The 26,260-nt window shown below is 38.6% G+C and overlaps 1 protein-coding gene across 1 annotated transcript; it reads right to left on the bottom strand.

Annotated features, from left to right (window-relative positions):
- Positions 1-606: 606 nt before the first annotated feature.
- Positions 607-25,086, bottom strand: LOC117291630. Its single transcript, XM_033773463.1, has 3 exons — positions 24,863-25,086; positions 5,357-5,567; positions 607-2,759 (listed from the first exon to the last, which is right to left on the bottom strand). Exons 1-3 carry the CDS (start codon positions 24,926-24,928, stop codon positions 2,572-2,574), a joined length of 465 nt encoding a protein of 154 aa, XP_033629354.1. The 5' UTR covers positions 24,929-25,086; the 3' UTR covers positions 607-2,571.
- Positions 25,087-26,260: the final 1,174 nt, after the last annotated feature.

Below are 26,260 nucleotides of genomic sequence, written 5' to 3' on the forward strand. Positions count from 1 at the left end.
AGGTATTCTTCACAAAATAAGTGACGCTATCAATAACTGCGATGCTTCTTCAAGTAAGTTTTTATGGTCATTACTTTTTGGAGTAGGTGCAGTTTATGATTCCTGTCACTCTAAGTGATAACATCTTAATTAATGGATGTGCGAGTGGGTATCGTTATTTCCAGTAACACAACTGTATAAATATGATTATTTTAAAGGCAGTGGACACTATTGGTAACTGTCAAAGACTAGCCTTCACAGTTGGTGTATCTCAACTAATGCATAAAATAACTAACCTGTGAAAATTTGAGCTCAATCGGTCATCGAAGTTGCGAGATAATAATGAAAGAAAAAAACACCCTTGTCACACGAAGTTGTGTGCATTTAGATGGTTGATTTCGAGACCTCAAGTTCTAAAACTGAGGTCTCGAAATCAAATTCGTGGAAAATTACTTCTTTCTCAAAAACTATGGCACTTCAGAGGGAGCCGTTTCTCACAATGTTTTATACCAATCAACCTCTCCCCATTACTTGTCACCAAGAAAGGTTTTATGCTAATAATTATTTTGAGTAATTACCAATAGTGTCCACTGCCTTTAAGAACATTATTTATCGGACACCCTTTTGTAGCTTGCACAATGTGTACTTTATTCTCAACATACGCCACAATTAAATCATCTTTTTACAGTTCACAAAACATTCAAAAATAAAAACATTTTTTTATTTATAGTTTTTCGGTGAGTGGCACTTTTCCAACAACAAATAATTATGTTTTAGATACAAACTTGTTTGTTATTTGACTAATAAAGCGAAAACCGTCCATCCATAAACTAATTAATAATTTACAATGTTGATTACATCTGACTTTGGTTGTGACTCTGTAACCTTGTTCTGACCCAATTCGGGTCAGGTGAAATGCTGTACAACATATCTGTGTCAAAGTCCACCAAATTTCACTTTGGACAAACTGGTGCATTTAACTAGTCGTAGTTCACTTTAACAACTTGAATCACACATAATGCTAGGTTATTCTGATTTATCTCAGGTTAAGCATGATCCATGATTCTGATTCAAACAAATCACCTAGAGTCAGCTTTAAAAGGTCCTTAACAAATAAGAACAACCATTTACCCCACACAAATTAATGAAAGCCAAAGTACTACTAGAGTGTTATTTTGTGTTAACACTCAGTTTTTCCAATGGTGTCCATGGTTTGGAATCATTTGCAATAAAGAACAATAGATGGTCAGAAAATGGGTAATTGTTTTAACGGGAATGTTGCTTAAGGGGAATCAACGGGCTTCATGGCGTGACTGTCATGGGAGGGTTGGACAGCGCCCGGCCCTGTCAGTTCTCCCTTCCTCAAATGAGTTCGGAAAATGTACCAATAAATATGATTTGGTGCATTACCTACACATGCCCTCCTCCTACCCACCCCTCCTCCTACCCACCCCTCCTCCCAGTGAAACTGTTGGTGTTATTTACAAACAAAACATCCACATGGAACTTGACCGGGGCACTGCTGCACGAAGTTGTCTGACGGGGGGAGGGGTGGTTGTAGACGGGGGATTTCGATTCGATTGCGTCTTAAAGTTATTACTAAATCGCAGGATGATTAAACTAGTCTGGGACAATCCAGACCCCTCCCCCCCCCCCCCAACACACGCACGCACACACACACACACCATCTTCGCACCACCATCCGCGCACTCGCTAAATTTTAGTCTTTTAAGGCAAACGAACAAAACATAAATTTGTTTTTAAATGTATATAACAGAAATACCAGAATGTCTACAGCCTTAACCTAGGTATACAAAACAAAGATATATATAAGACACATTACTGGTGTTGTCTCAACTTTTGGTTTTTTGTTGACATCTGGAAAACAATAAATGCAGAAAAAACAACGCAAAGTTGTAGCGCCTAAGTTTCTGTGTGATTTGATCTTTTAAACTTTTAATAAAACCAAAATTGTGTTCAAGCACCTATTTTCTAGAAAGCTACTTTCAATGTGCTGGTTGGGGGGGGGGGGGTAACTCTACAATACGATCAATGAAGAACAATCACGCTTGTTCAACACCGTTTTCTGAACCGCGAATGAGTACTTTTAGATCAGAATGTTGTAGCCAGTTGGTTTCGAACTACCTTTTTCCTAATTTCATACGGAGAGAAAAGGCAGGTACATTTATCATGCTTATCTTGAACAGTAGAAACTTGTTTGTAATGTGTGTTAATTTATAACAATAAATAAACTACAGTATTTATAAGGCGCACTTTAATGAAACAGAAAAACACTCAAAGGCGCCGGTCAAGTTTTGTCAAGATGTTAAAAAAGCAAGCACTTTGTCGAAAATAACACGTTAAAGGCAGTACGTTCAAGTAGTAATTCAGGAACCAATATTGGCGGATCATAAACACGATCATGTCAATCATTATTGATTTAGTAATAAATATAATACCTTCACATAGACAATAAGTTGCATTATTGTTTTCTTAACACATGAAGAACAAATAAAATAAATACAATTTGACTATAATATATGCAGAGTTGGTTTGTTTACACCACGGGAGTCCTTAACAATCTCCTGGCTTTTATCTCCGTGATAGCCATCCAACAAATGAGAAGTACTCCCTCTGTTTCTCCTCGCAACAGTACAACATCAACTCATTGGTCGTGCAGCGTTTCAGACAACACTCATCGATGATACCCCCACGAGCGCCTCCTCGTGACGTTCCGCGCTTGAAGAAATCCACGGCTGTTTTACGATCCATAAAAGGATCTGCGAGAGAAATGAAACATCGATGTAATTAGCAGATTGTTGATACTGAACAAACCCGCCCGTCCAGACTATGTTCTTGATCCATTGGCGAGTTGAATAAAGATCATGTTGGAAGGTTGTTTATAGACCGTTAAATAACCTCACACCAAACCCGTTTCTAACTTGTTTTAAAGGCAGTGAACACTATTGGTAATTACTCAAAATAATTATTAGCATAAAACCTTACTTGGTAATGAGTACTGGGGAGAGGTTGGTAGTATAAACAATGTGAGAAACGGCTGCCTCTGAAGTGGAGTAGTTTTCGAGAAAGAAGTAATTTTCCACAAATTTGATTTCGAGACCTCAAGTTTAAAATTTGAGGTCTCGAAATCAAGCATCTGAAAGCACACAACTTCGTGTGACAAGGGTTATTTTTCTTTCATTATTATCTCCCAACTCCGACGACAAATCGAGCTCAAATTTTCACAGGTTTGTTATTTTATGCATATGTTGAGATACAGCAAGTGAGAAGACTGGTCGTTGACATTTACCAATAGTGTCCACTGGCTTTAAATACAGTGTCACCAATTGCGGTTAATTGTTAATTACCGTCGACTTAAAACAACGCAATAAACCATGCCACCAGACAACTTGTTAATGTGTTTATAGCTCGACTGTCTATAAGGCGTGGATGCTTTTAAAGATAACATCGCACGTTATTTTAATGTTGCTAGACACCTCAGCACTGAATGTCATTTTTAAAGCAGGTAAATTTTCCCGAGGTCTTGTCTAACATTGAGACTGCTGAGAACCCTATTGGTCAATAGCCCTGAGGCAAACAGCGCGTTATGTTTTTTTACCCGGAGGAATCGGAACAGCTCAGCTCGGTGGTTTAGGGTTAGTGAAAACGAATAGCCAATGCCATTCTGTCTGGCACTGTGTGGAGCGGGGCAGCCTGTGTCTGTGTACCTAGTGTCTGAACAACGTAAACCCAAAGGAATATATTAATTTGACTTCCACATATTATTGCTTCACTGTGACCACCCCAAATTGGAGCTTGAATTGCAAAAGAACTCCTCCTTCGTGAGAAAGGTTAAAGCACTTATCGGGCTAGTCTTTGTCTGGTGTCTATACCCACGCCATATGGGTAGCCACGCCCCCCCCACCTTATAGCTCGATCAATATTGCTATCTCGGTCAGAACCAATGAGACTGATTCAAATAAGAGCAAACACTGTTCTAAAACATTCAATAATTATCTTCTTTTTTTTCTCATGTAATTTTTGTATTATTGTCGAGCCTTGAGTGCCTGATTATTAAGTGGATATGTTGCATGTTATAATTATCATAAGTAATGTTGTCTCTCTATAATCACACAGTAAATGTAGCATAGGAACAAATATCGCACCTCTGTCATCTGCGAAACTTAGTTCCGTATTAAAACGATATTCGCTTCTCAAACCCCGTGATTGCAATAAGACGTACATTTAAATACTAACTCCCTTGTCAAAATTGATCCAGTTTTTCCCAACCCGGGTACCTTACCCATTTCTTGACCAGGCTGATCAGAAAAATGTGTATAAAAACTTATATAGGGCCTAACCCAATACACGCCAATCTTGACACAAATAGCATGTTAATACCAAGACTCAAATGGGTCAGACCTAAATCCGGGTCAGTTTTTTACCCGAACATGTTTATATTGTAGTTCAGTTTTTAGATTAAAAAATGCGAACATATCCCAGACCAATATTTCCCATAAACATGTTGTTATTGAACAAGAAAATGTGCTTTGAGAAAGAAACAAACAATAACAGGGTAATATAAATTAAGCGAATTTTAGTCAAAGCTTGTTTGAACTTGAGAGATTTATCTTTCGTGCACTCTTGATAACTCTAAACATTCAGGCCTACGTGTGCGCGTATAAACATTGATGCATTGTTCAATTTATAAATGCGACGCATGAACAGCTTTTACAAGCAAAATGTTCCAAGTGATTGATTATTCTCGTTGTAACACCTTTAATGCTACGGAAAATTTGAACTCCCCATTCAAACATTGACGTTTGAAACTAAATCTGACTGACGGTTTTCTCTGTATCTTAAAGGCAGTGGACACTATTGGTAGTTGACAAAGACTAGCCTTCAAAGTTGCTGTATCTCATCATATGCATTAAATAACAAACCTGTGAAAATTTGAGCTCAATCGGTCATCTAACTTGCGAGATAATAATGAAAAAAGAAAAACATCCTTGTCACACGAAGTTGTGTGCGTTTAGATGGTTGATTTCGAGACCTCAAGTTCTAAATCCGAGGTCTCGAAATCACATTCATAGAAAATGACTTCTTTCTCAAAAACTACGTTACTTCAGGGGGAGCTGTTTCTCTTACTCGTCACCAAAAAAGGTTTTATGCTAATAATTATTTTGAGTAATTACCAATAGTGTCCACTGCCTTCCAAGCGATCATAAACAGGACACTTTATGTTCTGATGTGAAACAAAAATTGAGAATAGAATACGAGCAATTAAAACAAAGGGAGCCACTCGATCATCACTGTCATGTCCCGTACTTATAGGTCTTCACCTGGGTAGCCTGTCTTACTTCTTAATAATACTCACCAATTGTTTTGGTTTGTTGGTCGGATCTCTTTGCATATCCAGCATAACAACTGTCGCAGAGGGACTGCAAGGTGCTGTATACATCAGAACAATACCAACTGTTGTTGGCACTAGCGTACCAGAAACACAGACAAAACACAATGGATAGAGCTGTGGCTTGACGGGCTTGTGGTAGGGTCAGGCGTAAATTGCCTCTTGAAGATTGCGTCATCTAAGATACGAAGAAAGAATCAATGTCGGTTATTATAATGTGGTGGTTAGTTTGTATGATCATATCTAGGTAGCCGCTAGGTGGCTAGTACCGAAAATATTTGGAGGTGGACGAAAGAGAAAAGTAAACGCTTTAGGCTTTAATATGAACCCGTTTAAAGATACATTTCGAGCCTTTAAAGACACGTCTGGTCACTATTTGTAAATGTCAAAGACCAGTCTTCTCACTTGGTGTATCTCAACATATGCATAAAATAACAAACCTGTGAACATTTGAGCTCAATTGGTTGGCGAAGTTGCAGGAGAACAATGGAAGAAAAAACGACCTTGTTACACAAGTTGTGTGCTTTACAGATGCTCGATTTAGAGATGCTATAATCGTCTTCAGGGGAATGTCTTACGCTCATACCATTCGAACTTTACCATTCCATGGCCCAACAGTAAAATAATCTTACATAAGACAATTATTGGACTATTTTCCCAGCGAGATAAATGCAACAGTTGTTACAGCTCCGACTGAAGCTGCGAACTATGCAGTTCACAAGACTCGTTGGCATTAGGATGCCGAGTAGCGTGACGTAACCACGAGTCAATTAGCCCAATTGGCGTCAGGCAAGTATTGCAAGGAAATTGAAAAAAGAAGATACCCAGACGCCACCAGTCTGGACGTCATTCCTTGCTAAGGGTTACTTTATGTGAACGAACTGAGAGACAGATAATAATTGTAATCTTCGGAACGGCAGCTCGCTTCGTCCTAAATCCCATCTGAAAAACAATTCACTTAGCGGTGGTTCAGGGACCCCTTGACTCATGTGTATTTCTATGATCTTTACAGTTTAACTTTTCTAAAAGTTAAAGACCAGTATCCCCACTTGTTGTAACCCAATTTAAGCATAAACAACAACCCTCGAAATATTGGGCTCAGTTGATCCTCGAAGTTGCAAAAAATATTTAAACAAAATAAAAAATACCTTCGTTGCACAGAATGTTGTGCTTTCAGATGCATGAGAAAAGTTTCATGCCCGAAGCCTTTCTCATATTAATATTGCCCCCTTTCTCTCAAACTAGGGTGTCGTTTATTGCAATGTTGTGTGTTATCAGTGGTCTTTGCTCATCAGATGGATACATGTAAAAACACGAACAGTATTATATTGTAACTGATTTGCAATTTGTCTGAGAGTGTTTTGTCGTCAAACATGTATGGTTTAGAGTGTAAAACACCCTGGTGTTGCATGCTTTGTCAGCATTGTCTATAATTATATGTGTACATTCAAACTAAATCAACTCAAGTTGTATTTAGCAGAGAAACGTATAGTATTTGGTCATTAGTAACAATTTTTGTGGAACAAGTAAAATTTGGTTTTTATTTACTTATTTATTTATATATGTTTTTATATACTAGAAAAAGACAATAACAGTCAAACTGGATGGCTAAAAAATTATTAACATTCCTAACTTCTTTGATTTTTGACCATTCAATTTAATGTTGCCACGCAATATAATGTTGTTTAATCTTTAACAGAACTCCTACATTGTGATTTGGAAACAGCGAGGTTAAAGAGAAAAAAAAACATCCGTACTTAAAAAGAACAATTGATGTTATCGTCAAAGTCGACAATTTTCTCACAAGTGACAACGATAAAACTACGATTATATGATTCAATTGGTGTTCATTAGCCACTGTGTAGCCAGATTGACTATCTCCTCCAGGGACTGCTCGCCAGGGTATAACCGTGATAAATCTATAGTCATTGGTGATGTGGGCAGCTGTTTGGGGGGCAGCTCCACACTCACAGGCTTGACTTGCAATCAGGCCAATCCAGAACAAGTTTGCCCGAAACTAACATTATACAAATGTTGGTAAAATCTTGAATAATATGGACTCCTCGGTATTACTTGTCATGGCAATACATCTCAGATGGTTTGATCAATACATCTCAGATGGTTTGATCAATACATCTCAGATGGTTTGATTAATATTTACTGAGCGATACTTCTTGGCAGTCAATCGCTAATTATCTTTGCCAATTGTTGTTGTTGTTGTTGTTGGTGTTGGTTTCGACTAATGGGGCCCATTAATTTTAATGACTTTTAAAACTTAATTAACTCTTACGTCAAAAAAACAAATGCACGACCGCCGTTCTGTCGTTTTAAAGATAATTACTATAAGAGGTAGACCTCCAACATTGGGCCGGATAGCTCAGTTTGTATACGTGGCAACACCCATTGTGTCTATTTTAACATGGTGTCTGTTTTGCAGTGCGTGTATAATCAACAATTTCAAAACATTTACTTTGCCTATTTCTTATATTGTTCATATTATAATGAACAACACCCCCCCCCCCCTCCTCAAAAAAGAAAAGAAAAGAAAAAAGACCAAGACGATTTGGAGATAAATAATTTGTTTTCAGCTCAACATATCTTTAACGATCTCTTAAAAGTGAAGTCCCTGATGATCAGTGCAATAGTAAATCTTCAGAATTGCCCAGAGTTCGACGAAGCTGATTTATCGAGCCATTTGGGATTTTCATTATGTTTGTTTACGAACTTGATCTTGCGTTTATACATCTTAAGAGCTCGTTATGACTGTTTGATTGCCGTGGAGTGGCTACGTTTGCTAATGGTAGATTTTGAGTCTTGTGTAAAACGCCAATATTGCACGCATTAACATCACGTAGTTGTAGTCTAAACGTCCGGTTAACATTTTAACATGTAAACATTTATTTTAATGTCTCCATGTAGAATAAATCTTTGGTTTATGTAGAAAAGCGCAAATCGGCGCTAAATGGCAATTTGTTGACAACTCATTGCGCCAAGTACCCAATGTTAAAATGTTGATATGAAATGTACAAAACTTAGCATCAATTCACACACAAAAATAAAAAAGAATTGTTCAAAATCGGAATGATTCAAATAATCATTATGAGCCTGATGTATCAACTCTGACATTTAAATGTTGTATTTGTTATCAGGTACTACTTTAATCCAGCTGAAGCTTTCGTGAACTTGTTTTTTCCTGGCTCTTGCATTACACTGTCTGCTCGCTTTCTCTTTTCTAATTTCGCAAATTGTCTGACATTACGATTGCTTAGCATGAATGGACCAGGTTATCATATTCCTAAACACTTCCAATAATTCCGGCCTAGGTTTAGTGAACGATAACTCTCTAGTCTCTACAAATGTTTCATTTCCTAATACACGAACCCTAATACCATTATTGGTGGAAACAGTTTGGATGCAGCTTTTGAACCTTTTGAACCGGTTTATTTACCACCGTGCTCTGGCTATGTACAGTTGGCCTACGTAAAAGCAGAGCAAACTTCCAGGTACTTTGTTGGAATCAGAGAGTTAATTATTCTGTAACATTCTTGCGTTGTTGAAACCCAGGGAACAGTTGGTGTTTACAGGTTAGCTTTAGATATCAGAGTACAGCGTGAGGACTGAATAAATATTGCACAGACGTAGCTTGTAATAAATTCAGCCAGAATAGACACTCCATTCTCGGATATTGATAATAATTGTAAAATATCGGTTACAGCAGAGAAAAAGTTGAAGTGCAGTAACTACAGCTCAAAAGCCAGCCAGGGCTATCGACCGTATAATAATCGCTATTTAATTACAACCACAATAAGGTAAGGATTATGGCTTTATACGTGTAGCATAACAAGTTCCACGTTTCAGTGCAAAACCCGTCGGTTTAACATCATCGACCATAATTTTAATAAGACGGTTTTCTGGCTCCCCCCCCCAAAAAAAAAAAAAAAAGCACATTAAAAAAACGGGGGGAAAAGAGGAGAAAAAAAAAGAGAAACAAACAAACAAACAAACAAACAAACAAACAAACAAACAAACAAACAAACAAACAAACAAACAAGAGTAGCAAGTCGTGGGGCGATAGGTCTTTTTCCCATGCTGGACCCACACTCTGGAATGACTTGCCTCTACAAATCAGCAATATTTCTAACATCAATACTTTCAAGGTCAAGTTGAAAACCACTTTGTTTAATCTCGCCTATATGTAACTGGTCTATTTGTCTTATTTTCCTTGCTGTGTGTGGTTCCCCTCCTATGCACCTTGAGCACCTCATTTTGGTGGATGTTGGCGCCCTATAAATATTCTTTAATATGATTATTATTATTATTTATTATATGCTCTGGTCGTTTCCGGGCTAATCTTCTACTGTTAATTAATTTATAATTTTTATCAATAAGTGTACCATATAGGCTGAAAACATTGTGACAAAATGCAGTTGAACAGTATTTTCGTGAGCGAGGAAGTGGCTCTTTAACCGACTCAACCCGGCTACCTTGACGTTGCCACTTAACAGTTCTCAGTACCAATTAGTAATCTCAGGTTTACCTCTTGGATACGGTTGAAGTCATTGATGAGGGATATAAAGAGATTATCGAGATAGTCTTCAAGATCATGCGTAAGATGACCATTCTTATTAAAGGCTATGGACTATTACTTGCAATGTCACACCATAACGCATTGCTCGCCTTTGATTAAAACTTAGCTATTTGAAAGATACAATTCGGGTAAATTGTGAACCCCTTTTTATAAGTATTGTTTCCCAATATTTTAAGTTACAATGACGATGAAGAAATGGCGACTCGACCAACAAAGACAACGACATCGACAACCACAGCAGCAAAAACGACCAAAATATATTTTTAAGTATTCCAAAAAAAGGGCTGCACAAACCTAACAAATTGTGACGTGTAACTGAAGCGATGAATTTGCGTTTATTGGGAGAGCTTTAGATATGACCCGGATGTACTTCAATTCCCTGTGGACTTTTTGATCTCGGGTCCACACTTGGTATAGCGTTCAAACACACACACATGCCGTACTGCTCCGAGTCAGCAGCGAGCCTGGGTACCAACAACAAGTTTTGACCTAGTCTTTAATTTCTTTTATTCATCACGGAACGTAGCCGGGTTCTAACGTTACAGCGTTTTCCTTCGCTTGGAAGGGTGACTGAAGTTTGAATCATGCGCCTGCATTAAACGACTATTCACGGCGAGCGTAGAGCTAGCAAAGTGACGCGATAATTCATATCATGGTTTCCCCCGTTGGGATCTGTCCGGGTAGGTGAAGTTACACAAACCGCGTCGTACAACACCAATATCAATCAATATTTACCGGCTCATCTTTTGCTGCTAATATATCTGTAATTGTCCCCTCGTGTTATATTACCGCCCACATGATTGATGGTGAGACAACCAACGAAGGATCGATCAGTTAACTATCGTAGCACGGAGGAGCAGTGGGGGATACGAAAGTCTCCCTGTACTGTAGGTCGATTTAGCGAGTTTGAACAGAACCCCCATTACTATACATTAACCAGCCATTTATGAGGCCAAATTAGAGCTAGAGATAGAGGTTGGCGTATTCTCTTCGTACGTTTGATTTCGCCGAGAGCAAGCTGAACCACTGCCCCTTGACAGGGGCAACATGCCCCCTTGTACATGAGGCCCAATTAGTAGCCACACCTGCGACGAGTTGACACCAAATTGACGTAAACTGATTGCCTCCCTTGTGAGCAATGTACCGACCCATTCCAGAACAACCCTGACTTCAATTCTCAGACGGCCTGCTAATTATATCCTCGGAGATGCAATCTCGCTCCCTTATTTGATAAATGTTCCCTGTGTGTTGTTGAAAATAAAGAAATCACACCATGTGATGACAGTGATGCAGGGTGGTTACGTCAAGGCAATTCGAAACATGCCATGCAAAATACCAGAAATAACAAGATCTTACATTGAAATCTAAATTCAAAATGTGGCTGTAGTAAATAACGATAGCGTATGACATTGGTTATCAGTAAAACCTTCATCCGGTTCACACTCACTGATGTAATTAATATAACTTTACACTTCAATGCTAAATGGTAGTACATTTCTGATCCAGATGTACGTTAAAGGCACATAACTTTGTTGCCACATCCTTTTTGAAGTAGGTATAGGTATTTTAATGTACAAGTATTGTGGGGGGGGGGGGGGAGCACATGTTCAATGTATAACATTTGTAGTGGCTGGTATCTTTAAAATTACTGCACTCCAATCCATTAGAGATCAATGCATTGCGAAATTCCTGCACTAAAACAGTGTCATCGCCATACTGAAACGCAAACATGCCATATGACTATTTTGTGTACGTTTTACTGGTATCTCCGACTGATGATGTTTTTGCTATAAATATACTGTACACAATTTCATTGTGACGCAAATCAAAGCATGTGTACTTGGCGTATGCAAGCCAATGCGTTCAAAGTACAGACCTGATAACATGTAGCCTAAGGAGGCCATGGCGTCTGTTGCCCCTGGTCTTGGCCTTGGTGCCCCTTCAAAAGTTTCACACTGACTTGGAAGTGCCCTTTGCAAAATTAAAACGGCCTTGCTCTTTCAAAGATGAAAATCCAGGTTTGGTAATGGTGGTCTAGACTGGCATGTATGACATGGGAAATTGGCTTAAAATTGACTGACATATACCCATTCGCTTTGAGAAGGGAAACATCCATGAAGATTGTTTAACTTATTGTATAAATAACCTTTATCTCTAAACTTTTGTACAACTCGTTCATCAGGGTACCAAGAAAATGAAGTTGATTTATTCGTTTTGTTTCGCACAGGAACTGTGTTATACTTTGTGTTTTTCTTTCTTGTACCGTAATGAAACCAATTAATATACAAAAGTACTTTGCACTGTTTTAATCCATAGGTTTGCAAAAACTCGAAAAGAAAATAAAGCAGCACTTTCCTGTTTTAAATTTTGAAGTAAAAGCCAAATCAAGAGAAACCAAATAAAATAAGACAAAGGTACTTAAAGGCAGTGGACACTATTGGTAATTGTCAAAAGCAAGCCTTCGCAGCTTGTGTATCACAACATATGCATAAAATAACAAACCTGTGAAAATTTGAGCTCATTCGGTAATCGAACTTGCGAGATAATAAAGTTGTGTGCGTTTAGATGGTTGATTTAAGACCTCAAGTTCTAAATCTGAGGTCTCGAAATCAAATTCCTGGAAAATTACTTCTTTCTCGAAAACTTTGGCATTCAGAGGGAGCCGTTTCTCACGATGTTTTTCACCATCAACCTCTCCCCATTGCTCGTCACCAAGAAAGGTTTTGTGCTGACAATTATTTTGAGAAATTACCAATAGTGTCCACTGCCTTTAAAAAAACAATCCATTCGAAATTCTCTGTTTCGGAGCGGGAGACGCAACGGCTGTAGCCTTGCTCAAGGCAGTCGCACTATTCGCTCCGAAAAGACGCTGCTGTAAACCCACCCGTATACACTGAGCGTGGTGCGTGTAATCACACCGCATGACCCACCCGTATACACACTGTCACATCGTACGACTACTGTGCACACAAGTCATCCGCACTCGTACCACTAACCGCATGCGGAGGCCGTGACGGCCGACGCATGCGGATAGTGTACGGGGGCATCGTGTCGTGCGATTTTACGCACAGTGAATACGGGTGGGTTTTTATGTTACGCACAGTGAATACGGGTGGGTTGTTATACAGCGGCGGTCTTTTTTCGGAGTGAATAATTCGACTGCCTTGAGCAAGGCTACAACGGCTGGTCCGTAGAGGTAAACGACGAGATAAGAACCTAGAACGAATCCCCCAAACCAACCTGATACCCTCAAAATACACTTGCCAAACAATCAGTAATGTCACGTCTGGACACTATTGTTGTCAAAGACTAGTCTTAACAGTTGGTTTTACTCAACATGCATAAAATAACAAACCTGTGAAAATTTGAGCTCAACCGGTCGTCGAAGTTGCCAGATACTAGTGAAAGAAAAAACACCCTTGTCGCATCATTGTCACACGAAGTTTTGTGCTTTCAGAATTGTTGATTTCGATACATCAAATTATAAATCTGAGGTCTCGAAATCAAATTCGTGGAAAATTATTCCTTTCTCGAAAACTACGTAACTTCAGAGGGAGCTGTTTCTCACAATGTTTTATACTAGCAACCTCTCCCCATTACTCGTAATCAAGAAAGGTTTTATGATATTAATTATTTTGAGTAATTACCAATAGTGTCCACTGCCTTTACGGTATTAGCGACCTCAGTGCACGATTCTAGACGTCGCCTCTACCCATTTACCAATACGTCGCCGGAATGGGAATCAATTATGTCACTGATTCGTTTCAAATAATGTGACGTCACAGATCGACACGAATGTGAACGGTTGTTCATTTCTTATTGATTATTGCCGTTAAGGTCTTCCGTTACTGCAAACTCTGATCCCAACCATAGCGTCGCTTTATAGAGTGGGCCCATAAACGAAAGGGAGATCATATCACCATTGGTTATGGATCCATACGTGGTGGGAATTCAAAAAGAGACACTCGACAGACAGTGTTTATTTCAGACTAATGTAAGTGGATCGTGGTATTTACTGATGACATGTTATAGATTCCAGTGAATGCAATTTCCGCGATACGTTCTTAAAAATGGCTGATAATTATGCAGAAGTCGGAATTGTTTAATCATTTGACGTCATCAGTGCGCTCGCTTAGCCAATTAGCATGAATGATATGGAAAACTGGAGTAATGAGGACAACATCAGAACTTCCTCCTGAAATCGATCCAAATACTCATTTTTCTGTGTTCGTGGTGTTTTTTTCCCCATAAAATGGCGATTCCTTACGGAATTTTACGGAACATTGGCTTTTGAACAAAAAGTGGACTTTTTCTTGGAAGGAAACTTGACATAAACCTTATTTTAATGTTTTTGTAAAACAAAATCGTACTTTCGAGGAAAAAAACAACAAACAAAAAATAACTAAATTTATAAACCCTTATAAGGTGCTAAATAATTGGGTCTTAAAATTCATCACTGCAATAATCTATCTTTCTGAAAGTTTGTAATAATCAGCGCCTTGAGTACCTTGTTTGGTAGATACGTGCGCTATATAAAACTTTGATATTATTATTATTATTAGTATTACTATTAAATTTTGAAAAAATAACAATGTGTAATCTAAAAGCCTGATATTCTAGACACAAAGATCCAACATTTAGTTGTTATCCCCTGTTGATATTAGATGTGATATATCCTTCCTTTAACCATTAATTTGCATTACACCGTGTGTATCCAGTATACACGCCAGTTCGTTCACTCTTTGTGAATGAAAGTCACGTTATCAATGTATGTTTCTGTTTGTCTCTTAAGGAATTAATTTGTTCGTTTTGTTTGTTTCTTGTTTTTGGTTTGTTTTTCTTCTTGTCCTCCATATATGTACAATGACCAAACACCGTGACTTCCCGTTCGGCAGGAAACCGAGGCAGACGACGAAACATCTGCCTTCACACTTTAACAATTCAAATCGATTGCAATTACAAATAATAACAGCCTAGTTCCATTGACCTTAACGCATATCCTTGGTGAATAATTTATATATTCCGTTTACAATGAAACGTCATCAAAAAACATTTATAGGCAGCCGTACATGTGGAAATAATATGGCACTAGGCAGCTCGTATACATGACATTGATTTCTCACTATTGGTTCGAAACTAATTTCAAAAGTGCTTTAAAACAGTTCCGACGAATTGTGTGAGTAGAACGTTGGCACATGGTGTTTAAAATAATGTAGTTTGGTTCAATGTCTGTCTGCCTGTCTGTCTGTCTGTCTGCCTGTCTGTCTGTCTGTCTGTCTGTCTGTCTGTCTGTCTGTCTGTTGACACTATTGATAATTACTCAACCAAACCTTACTTGGTAACGAGTAATGGAGAGCTGTTGGTAGTATAAAACATTGTGAGAAACGGCTCCCTATGAAGGGAAAGAAGTAGTTTTCCACGATTTGGTTTCGAGACCTCAGATTAAGATTTGGAGGTCTCGAAATCAAGCATCAGAAAGCACACAACTTTGTGCGACAAGGGTATTTTCCTTTCAATATTATCTCGCAACTTCGACAGTGGCAATTGAGCTCAAATTTTCACAGGTTTGTTTATTTATTAATCTGTTGAGATACACCAAGTGAGAGGACTGTTCTTTGACAATTGTCAACAGTGCCTTTAACATCTATCATTATGAATTGCACAAATCAAGAAATTGTTATTCAGACTAGACGACAATATATTCTAGTCATTGTGAAATCAGTGGTTGGCTTTGAGGATTCGAACCCGCAACCTTGTTATTACACGTGTTGCAAGTGACAGCGTGGATATTAACAAACAATGAAGAACGTTGCATCTAACCATGAGGATAGTCAAGTAAAACAGTTTACAATGATGCTACTCATCTCTCTTGTACCGTCCGTTGACATATTTTTTATTTCAAGAAATCAAATTTAAGTCACTAATTTCTCTAAGTGAGCCCTATACCTTATTCCAAAGTATGTGTTAGTGTTAGTTAATTAATCCACATCAGTCTCGTTACCTTATTCCATAGTATGTGTTAGTGTTAGTTAATTAATCCACACCAGTCTCGTTACCTTATTCCATAGTATGTGTTAGTGTTAGTTAATTAATCCACATCAGTCTCGTTACCTTATTCCATAGTATGTGTTAGTGTTAGTTAATTAATCCACACCAGTCTCGTTTGTATTCAAATTGACTTAATAATGTTACGTTCATTTTAACTGCTGTGTATTTTTTTTACCATTTTATTGCTATTTTTGCTCATGTTTTTTAATCCTGCATTTTAATGTTTTTTTTTACTGTACAGCGCTTTGAAATAGTGTTAAAGCGCGTTATAAATGCATTTAAGTTAAGTTAAGTTAAGTTCACATTCATAAGCCCTAGTAGTCAAGAATGTATACTTTCTTGATCTGGAATGGATGGCGCATCTATTCAAATTGACTTAATTATGTTACGTTCTTAATATGAGACCTAGCAGTCAAGAATGTATACTTTCTTTCTTCGGAATGGATGAAGCCTGACACGATGGCACTGTGTATGCCCGAGGTTATAGAGTAACACAAGCCCTAGCTTATCTGCATCAAAAACCAAGCTAAACCCAACAATAGAAACTAGGCGTTACATGAGGGGATTAGAATAACTGTAATCATTGATTTGTGTGATAATCGATCTTGGGACTCAAGGCGCTGGTTTAATATCTACACTGTGTCCGTGTTGTTTTCGCGGCCATGTTTCTCAAGCCATACCCTCTCGGGAGAAGAGGGCCAACGCGCAGCAAAGGGCGGAATGACAAGATTAGCAATAGCTACCGTGGAAAAGTCAACGTGTGCTTGGAGCAACACAAACTTACTGGTCACTAAAACACGTCGCAGGACTCAACTTTAAAACTTCACGATCTGTCTTTAATCCAAGATATAGTTTCATTTCCGAATGAATCATATACGAAATGTCATGAACATGGTTAAAGTCACCCTTGGATGTTTGCTTAATGTTCTTCGACTATATGAGAACCAACTCTTAAAGCCATACTCCACTGCGACGTTATTTCAACAAAAAATATCGTTCATGACACTCCACAACAACAATCCCAGTGATACCCCCCCCCCCCATTGGGAGGGGCGGGGCTTATCTTTGGAATCGACTTTTTGCTGTCAAATTAATAAAATGGATATATAAATTAACAATAACATAAACATACAAAATATTTATGTAGACTTAAATGCGAAAGCGAACATGCATTCAATTTGACTGTAGTATCAACTTGATATTGATAAAGTTTATATTGTGTTCTTCGTGGAAAGAAATGTTCTAATGTGCCGTACAAATCAGTAGGCTACATTTACTTGAATCGGTATGTATTGGTTTAATCCAATGTGTGCTATCTTCAATACAAATCTAGGATTTTCGAATAATCAGGATAATCTGAATAAGCCGTTGGAATTCAGGCATATGGGACAACAGATTAAAATATTAACATTGAAATGTAAATCCCCTACGCAAACGCTACAAGGTTGATGGAACGATAGTGCTGCTATTTTTATATACACGTTCCAATAACTGCTTGAAATGATAACAACAAATTATTGGAATGTATAAATCACAAGTAATCTTAATCTTCAGAAGAAGCAAAAATAATAGCACAAGCTCTCAAAACAGCCACACGTGACAGCGGCAAGAACAGTAACAAGAAATACACTCTGTGTTGCTGTTACTCTGTGGACAGCAACAAATTTAAAACTGTGTGGACGTGTGTTAGTCCACATAGTGTTTCCATTCCCTAATTGGGTGGATCTACTTTGTTCTCTCAGAACCTCAATTTGAAGTAGTGTTAAAAAAATGGGTCAACTATTTGTCGACACAGACATGGATGTGTTCATTTATGGTTATAGCAATCGTTTTCCTATTGCCTCTTGTTTTAAGTCCTTGGTTTGAACTCACACACAAAGAAAATGCTCAGAACAATCGATTAGGAATCAGCAGATCGTCTATTTTTGTAAGTTTCTTTAAGCTCAACATCTGTGTTTTTGCGTAATGTATATGCTCAAATCAGATTATTTTGTTTACGCCTTTCAAATACTGCCAGAAGAATCAGTTTGCCAAATTAAGGTCTGTTATTCTGATGGTTTTTAAAGTCCCGGTCAGTTTTAAATGCCTTAAATTGTACTAATTTCACGTCTTCTACTGCATGGGAAGCACGCATGCCCTCCTCCCCCCTATACCCAATCCCGAGTCCTTTGAATTGCACTCGACACGCAGCTACACCGAACCGATCTTTATTTAGTAAACGACTCTTAAATCGAACGCCGTGATGGAAGGGTCCTTAATGTCAGAGTGCAAGAGTCCTACGAGGACGAACACAGGATAAGATCACATTTCTACGAACAAGTCAGGACCTTTTAATAAGGGTTGGGCTGATCCTATTGCATCGGTGCCCCCCCCCCCGCCCCCAAAGAAACGCGTAGCCATTGTTGTAGTGTTAAAGGAACACGTTGCCTTGGATCGGACGAGTTGGTCTATAAAAAGCGTTTGAAACCGTTTGTTATGAAATGCATATGGTTAGAAAGATGTTTACAAAGTAGAATATAATTATCCACACAAGTATCACTCAAAATTGCACGGTTTTCATTATACGTCGCGAACTAACACGGTCGGCCATTTATGGGAGTCCAAAATTTGACTCCCATAAATGGCCGATCGTGTTACTGGACGAGGTAAAAAGAAAACCATGCAATTTTGAGGGATATTTGTGTAGATCGTTGTATTCTACTTTTACAATATCTTTCTAACCATACCAATTTTATAAAACAACTGTTACAGGACGCTTTTCAAGGACCAACTTGACCGATCCAAGGCAACGTGTTCCTTTAACCTTTCTGCTAATTATTGTCCCATCATGTAAAAAGATCACACAATGGGAACGGTCACACAAGCACACACATTTTGTCGACCTGTAAATGGTGGACTTCTCAAGTTTGTTCTCCGATTTGAGTTACTTGTGGTTTTCCGACTGTTATTTCTCTTTCTTTCTCCTTCTTTTGTTTTTGAATCCTGATCTATTCTGACCCCTGGTAATCTAAACCTTCACACTATAGATCAAGGGTCACCCACGTCTCCCATGACGACATACAAGGGAAGCTGCTGAAACCATTGTCCATGCCTTCATCACATCCAAGGTAGATGCATGCAACTCGCTCTTATACGGAATTAACAATACGCAACTCTCTCGCCTTCAACGATTACAGAATATTGCAGCAAGGATGATCACTTACACCAAGAAAACGGAACACATCACACCAGTGCTAGCCGGCTTGCACTGGCTCCCCATCCAACGAAGGGTTAAATATAAACTGTGCCTCATTATTTTCAAGATCTTGCAAGGTGATGCCCCAGCATATTTAAGTGATCTTGTGCAGATATACACCCCAGGACATCGTGGCTTACGGTCTACAAAACACAAACTCCTCCAGGAAAAAACAACTAAACATGTATGGGGGGAGAGAAGTTTTCAGAGTGCAGCACCAAAGCTCTAGAACTCCCTCCCGGACACTGTAAAACTCTCCAAATCACTCAACACATTCAAGAACAGTTTAAAAACTCATTTTCATAGAGAAGCTTTTTGTTAAGTTTATTTTCTTATTTTTGTTTTGTGCTACTTTCATTGCTTGTTTTCCTTTGTAGAGTAGCGCCATGAGCGCCGCTTGCGGCGGATACCGGCGCTTTATTAAGTGTCCATTATTATTATTATTATTATACTAGACAAGTAGAGAAGAAAAGAGAAGATGTTGAAGCTAAGGTAGGAATTGGGGTTACACAAAGTCGAATTGTACGTGTTGGTTATTACCACATACGGCATAGACAGTTCAGTTCTACTGGGTGGCTTAAGCAACCTTTTATACCAATTTCGAAACTCGAATAGTTACATGGTCTTAGAACCATGAAAATTGTTCACGTATGCAACAGCCAACTATTGTTGGCAGTTAAACCCAAACTGAATATTCAACAACTTAAATTAGCTCTTAGCGAATCGATTTCAGTAATCCAACCGTATTTCCAACAGTAGAGCTAATCTGCAGCAGTATCATATGTGATCTCTTAAACATTGTCAATGGACAAGATACGTGAGCCATCATACTTTGATTGTGGGGTTACATCGGATGAGTAGAGGTCGGCTGGTTACAAAAGGGTTTACCTGAGTAAAATAAATTGTCCTAAAATGATTCAGTCGTTTCGTGCGTTTCTAAATCCGATCCCATATGTGACCATCCACCACCAATAGGCTGTAAAGTTGCACTTGTACATTGCAGAGCCTATTAAATTGTTTGGGTTTTCAAGAAATCTTTGAGAAATCTGAATAAAAAAGTAGGTGGCTTTGAGAAATCATAACTTCGTCAAGAAAAGTCTGATTTAAATGTGGATTGTATCATTTTGAAGCTGATTACACACTCTCTCCAAAAATGCATTGAGCCCATAACAGTAAAAGTGTCAACTTTACAGCCCATTGGTGGTGGATGGTCACATATAAGAGGCTTGGATTTACAAACTAGGGTTTCCAGTCGAACTTTCTTCATCGTTAAAGCTATGAAAGGCCTGTTTTAACCAACAGCTTTACCATTTTGATTAGGTTGTCCCTCTCGATAGAGTTGTTATATCTGATTTACAAATGCATCTTAAACTAAATTCAAAGTACGTAAATAGCTGAAAACTAAGTTGATGCTTATAGCTTTCATAAATATTCTGTGATTACTTGCACTTTCAACATCATTGATAATCAGATTTCCTTCCGAGTCACAAAAGAGTGGAATCTGAGACTCTATATAAATGTGAACTTTATCGAGGAGGTATCGCGTCACACAATGGTGTTTATACGTTACCATAGCTTTCACTTCTGTATAACAATGTACATGCCTTAAGGGTGGATAAGTACATCTGCGGAGAATACATTCCAAAGAATGACGTAAAATTGTATACCACACACAAAAGAAGAAAAAAATGGCGTGGAAATTGGGTCTCGCTTACTGATTGTTGAATTCACAACGGATTGTGAAATGAACAGCTTCATTGTAGGTTTGTTATAAGAGGAAGTAGGGGAGTAACTCCCGTCTTCCCGCTGGACTTTTATGTCGTTATCATATAGTATAATAAAGCCCTCTCTGTGAGTGAACTATTGTTTCCGTTACAAATACTATATGTCATGAATGTCCGCTCTAGATGTTGGGTAGCACTTGATTAGCAATCTGTTACTCTGATTTGACTCAATTTAATAGCTGTTATGACTCGTCATGTCTATTAGATATAAACCCATCTCGCAAAACTTGTCCACTGTATGTTCCATGCTAAGCGGCTGTATGTTCCACGCTCAGCGGCTGTATGTTGTAATTTTGTGTACATTAAAATTAATATCCATTCAAAGACAGTTCATGGCGTCGCTCTTTTTGCTTCTCAAAATTGGGAAACTTTCTCTCTGAATCTTAAAACACCAACGGGAAATCTTTGTAGTATATTAAGCATTATCAGTCTACAAGCAACCCCATTGTCAGCTGTACGGTATTAGGGGAATGGGAAGATTACCAACATACGAATGTCAATTCACAAACTGCTTCATATAAGGTGTCTGTCTACTATGTTAAATGTTGCCGCCAGGTTCAGCGGAACCACAGGGTATTTTGCAACAGTTCAACTTCTTTTAGTATGCAAAAAAAAAAACCAAACTCTTCCAAACTCACGTGATTTGAAAAGGGATGGTGGTGTGTTGGGGACCTAATTGTGCTTATCAATTATTGTGCTTACCGATTACCAAAACCGTGCAGGTAACCAGTCAAATATGTTACATGCAACATTGTATAGTGGCTGGTAGCCTTGGTCCCAGGTTGGTTTGGGCACGCTAAGATGTTGCAGACATCATCCTAAATGCCCACCCCCCCCCCCCCCCCACCACCCAACCTTCGGAACGAAAGTAGATTACAACTTATGATACAGAATGTTAGTAGAGCTGCTCTAAAATTAGTTAGAGTAACTAGATTGGTAATGACAATTCAGTTAAAGCCAGTGGACACTATTGGTAATTGTCAAAGCCCATGCTTCTCACTTGCTGTATCTCAACATATGCATAAAATAAAAAACATGTGAAAACTTGAGCTTGATTGGTCGTCGGAGTTGCGAGATAACTATGAAAGAACAAAACACTATTGTCACACAAAGTTGTGTGCTTTCAGATGCTTGATTTCGGGACCTCAAATTCTAAACTTGAGGTCTCGAAATCAAATTCGTGAAAAATTACTTCTTTCTCGAAAACTACTCTACTTCAGAGGGAGCCGTTTCTCACAATGTTTTATACTACCAACCTCTCCCCATTACTCGTTACCAAGTAAGGTTTTATGCTAACAATTATTTTGACTAATTACCAATAGTGTCCACTGCCTTAAAATAAACATATTTCGATACAATACCAATTTTGCAGAGCTTTCAATGTAGCGATTGGCTCCATTGATATGACCATGGAGCAATGAACTGGAGTTGTTCCATGGTACGACAGACCACGTGCCAGTCTGTTCATGTATGCTGCCGGATACCCCATGGCCGTTTGTTAGAGGCTTAAGCAGGGTAGACCAAACTGGGTTCATTGCCATGTAATCTTCTTCTCACACCTAATAATGTCCCTATGTGATGCACGTACAGCTCACTGTTTCCTTTAAGATGATCATGAAACACTCTGTTCCCATTTTCTTTCTTTCGAGTAGACCCCCTTTAGCTTAAATTTAACATGGTCGTACAAATGTGTTTCTTTTCTCCAGAAAATTGTATCGACAACAGAACACAATGGTGCTTATATCTTACGTTAAGGGCTGTGCAAAAATTTGCTCATATATACATATAAATCATTCGGCAAATTGGTTTCCTTTTTTTTTTTTTTTTTTTAGATTAATAAAGTAGATATTTATATTGTTGAAGTTATTGCTGCTGAGTCTATAAAGCTGTCTCAATGGCCAATATTCTGTACTTCCTATACAGATACGTCTGAACCAACTGAAATGCCAATATCTTGAGTACAGGTGCAATTGACTCGGGAGTTAATTAGAAATGCATGTGTTGACAAATTTTCACTTAAAATCATTCTAGTGGTGAACAATAAATGTTAAAATTGAATCCAATTGTGTTGTCACATATAGTTATCAAAGAAATAATTAAACTTAGCATCATAACATGTTGAAAAAACACTAATTTGTCTCTCCTCCTTAATGTGACAACACCCACGGTGTCAACTTTGACACTCCACTTATTTGTAGTTAAAATGTAGCTCAACTTTGTATACGAGCATAGTCCAATTAGATACAGGCTAAATTTCGAGAGAACAAATTACAGCTCATGTGAAATCAACTTCCCTGTAGCTTCTCGACACCATGTTGGTTGCTCTCTTGTCTATATAGCCTGTGGCAACCTGTTGGTCACACTAAAATGTCTTTCCAAAACACTTCCAGTTTATTTGGGGGAGACGATTGAACAAGTTTAGTATCAGTCAACGGTTTTTTTTTTTTTTCAAAAAAGACCCGTTTAAGTCGCTATGACTGAAAGTTTTAGCTCAAACGTTAATGATTAACCTTTGAGCTAAAACTTTCAGTCATAGTTAATATTGAGTTCGGCAAGTTCAAAGCTGAAAAAGCACTTGGATCTTCTACCATTAATCACCTTGATTGATACACATTTCATCATTTCAAAGATGATCTTTCAATTAGCCTACTTATTGGGTTGTTTTCACAATTAGAGTGTATGTAGCCCATACATACCCTTCAATATGTTGGCTAATGCACAACCTGACAGCATGATATGAGACAATGAGGACAAACAATAAATCAAACTGGATTTGAAATAATGGAGAACTGATTATTAACTTCTGCATGAAATGGTAAGATCCTGATCGTGAAACCCCTTCTATTGGCCTACTTGTTGTTTCAGAGTTGATATTTAATCATGCAGTGCTGAAATGCAGCGGGTGTTTATGAACTTCTTTCTGTCATGCAGGGAGCAAAGGTCTCTTATGGGAAAGATAATTGAGGACAACAAGACCCAGTCCTTACATTATGAATCACATCAGTCCATTATTGTTATTGATGACTTAAGAACTTGTTCAGCAACAAACCTTTTTTAAATAGAGGATTGTGTAGTTTAAATTAGTAATGTTTACTCTGCAGGATGAGCTCTGCTACACAACATTTGATAGTCATTAATGGAGATAACCGTAGTCTTATAGATAGAACAAGTAGTATCTCTTAAACACTAAATAATAAGATATAAAAAAATACCGCATAATAAGCTTGGGCATCCCTTCATTGCATAAGTGAAGTAGTTGTTGCTCGGAAAGTTCATGCAGTTGTGCTACCTATACACCTTCCTAGTTCCATATAGAGGGTAGTGCCAATACCACTATGATACCACCACTAGGCGCAAGTAAGTTATGTGAGCAACAGATTCACAAATACATCGGTCTATATCGACGCCCAAACACCAAAGCGCAACAAAGTCCAACAAATCGAAAGCGCATTTGTCTGTGGACGATTTAACATTGGTACTGAATTATTGCTTTCTAATACGTAACCAATGCGTTAATAAACGTAATATGGGTTAAACAAGAACATCCTGTAGCTTACTAAATGTTTGGTTCAAGATCGATTTCAATATCTCCTCGAGAAACTTGGCAAAGTTTGTATTCCAAGATAGTAGGGTACGATTGGGTTATTTTAAACAATGAATAGGATAGGATTGGCTTGCCTATAATGAATAACTGTGCACACTTATTGCGTTATTAAAGATGATACCGCATTCAACTGTCAGGGAGAATAGTTTTACAATAATTATCTACCACCGACGAGACAAAAACTACACAAGTTGTTTTCATAAAATAGACTTACCTTTGATGAAGTGTGACCTGCTCTTCGGGTATGCAGTGAAGAGAAAATAAAGTATAAGCTAACCATGAACCAGATATCACACACACTTGCAAGGAGCTCCTATAAGTTACTGGTGCCAAAAACTGCAGCTCCACCAATTTATAGTCATTACTGAAAACTGGTCAGAAAAGCACTACACATGCCGATCAATGCTACTCGAGCCCGGCCTGGTGAAGATGCGTCACGGTAGCTGAATATCCCCGAGGATTGAGACTTTTTCCCCGCCCAGCTAGCCGACTGCCGCAGGACAGGGAAGTACGGCCATCGATATTGCTCGGTTTTTTTCGCGAGTTGAATTTGGCATAGCTGATCTCGGGTCATCACGTCACCCAATCGTCTGCGCTGCTCACGTGCGTAGGTCCCTAACGTGACGCAGAACACATTTTGGCGCCTTTTATCATTATGTCCCCACTATTCGTTCTTGATTAATTTTTCGTAGGAACTAATTGCGGGATGTATTATAAGCACACAAGCGGCGCGAGTCCTGTTTTTTTTCTTTAAATCCCTCCGCAATTGTAACAGGGATTCTAATGTTTGTCCAGATTTATCAATTCGACATTTGCTGAGGCGTGTAGAGCTTCTTTTGAAACTTCCCTAATGCAATGACCAGCATTTTAATAATTACAACCAGAGGCGAGGTTTAAGACTCTATTTCCACAGAGCTGTTTATTTTCCTTGCAAATAAATGTATTCACCTGTCACTTCTGATACAATTGACAACCAACTTGTAGAAATCTTCTTCTTAAGTTGGCCACCATCCTTTAAAACAATAGCATTATAGACAGGACGTGCTTTTGGTAATTACTCGACAACTTAATGGCCATAAACACTTACTTCGTAACATAAAGAGCTCTGAGAAATATGTTTTGCATTGAAACAATAATTAATTTTTATTGGAAAGCAGTTTGCAACAGGTAAATTATATTTGCAGAATTGATAGAAATAAACCGCTTTTAATGTAATGTGTTTTTTTTTTTGTGTTTTTTTAACAATCTGAAAGAGCATTCGTGTAATTTTTCCTTTATCAGGCATTTTTTTTTTCTATTTGGGGGATAGGGGGTCCCACCATTTGGGGGGGGGTGGGGGATAGGGGGTCCCACCATTTGGGGGGTGGGGGATAGGGGGTCCCACCATTTGGGGGGGGGTGGGGGATAGGGGGTCCCACCATTTGGGGGGGGGGGGTGGGGGATAGGGGGTCCCACCATTTGGGGGGGGTGGGGGATAGGGGGTCCCACCATTTGGGGGGGGGGGTTGGGGGATAGGGGGTCCCACCATTTTTCTTGCAGCTTTGGTGACCGTTGAGCCCAGTATCCACACTTGTTATCCCAAGTGAGGATACTGGTCTTTGACATCGCCTTA

Source organism: Asterias rubens, chromosome 6 (genome assembly GCF_902459465.1).
Source record: "Asterias rubens chromosome 6, eAstRub1.3, whole genome shotgun sequence".
NCBI lineage: Eukaryota > Metazoa > Echinodermata > Asteroidea > Forcipulatida > Asteriidae > Asterias > Asterias rubens.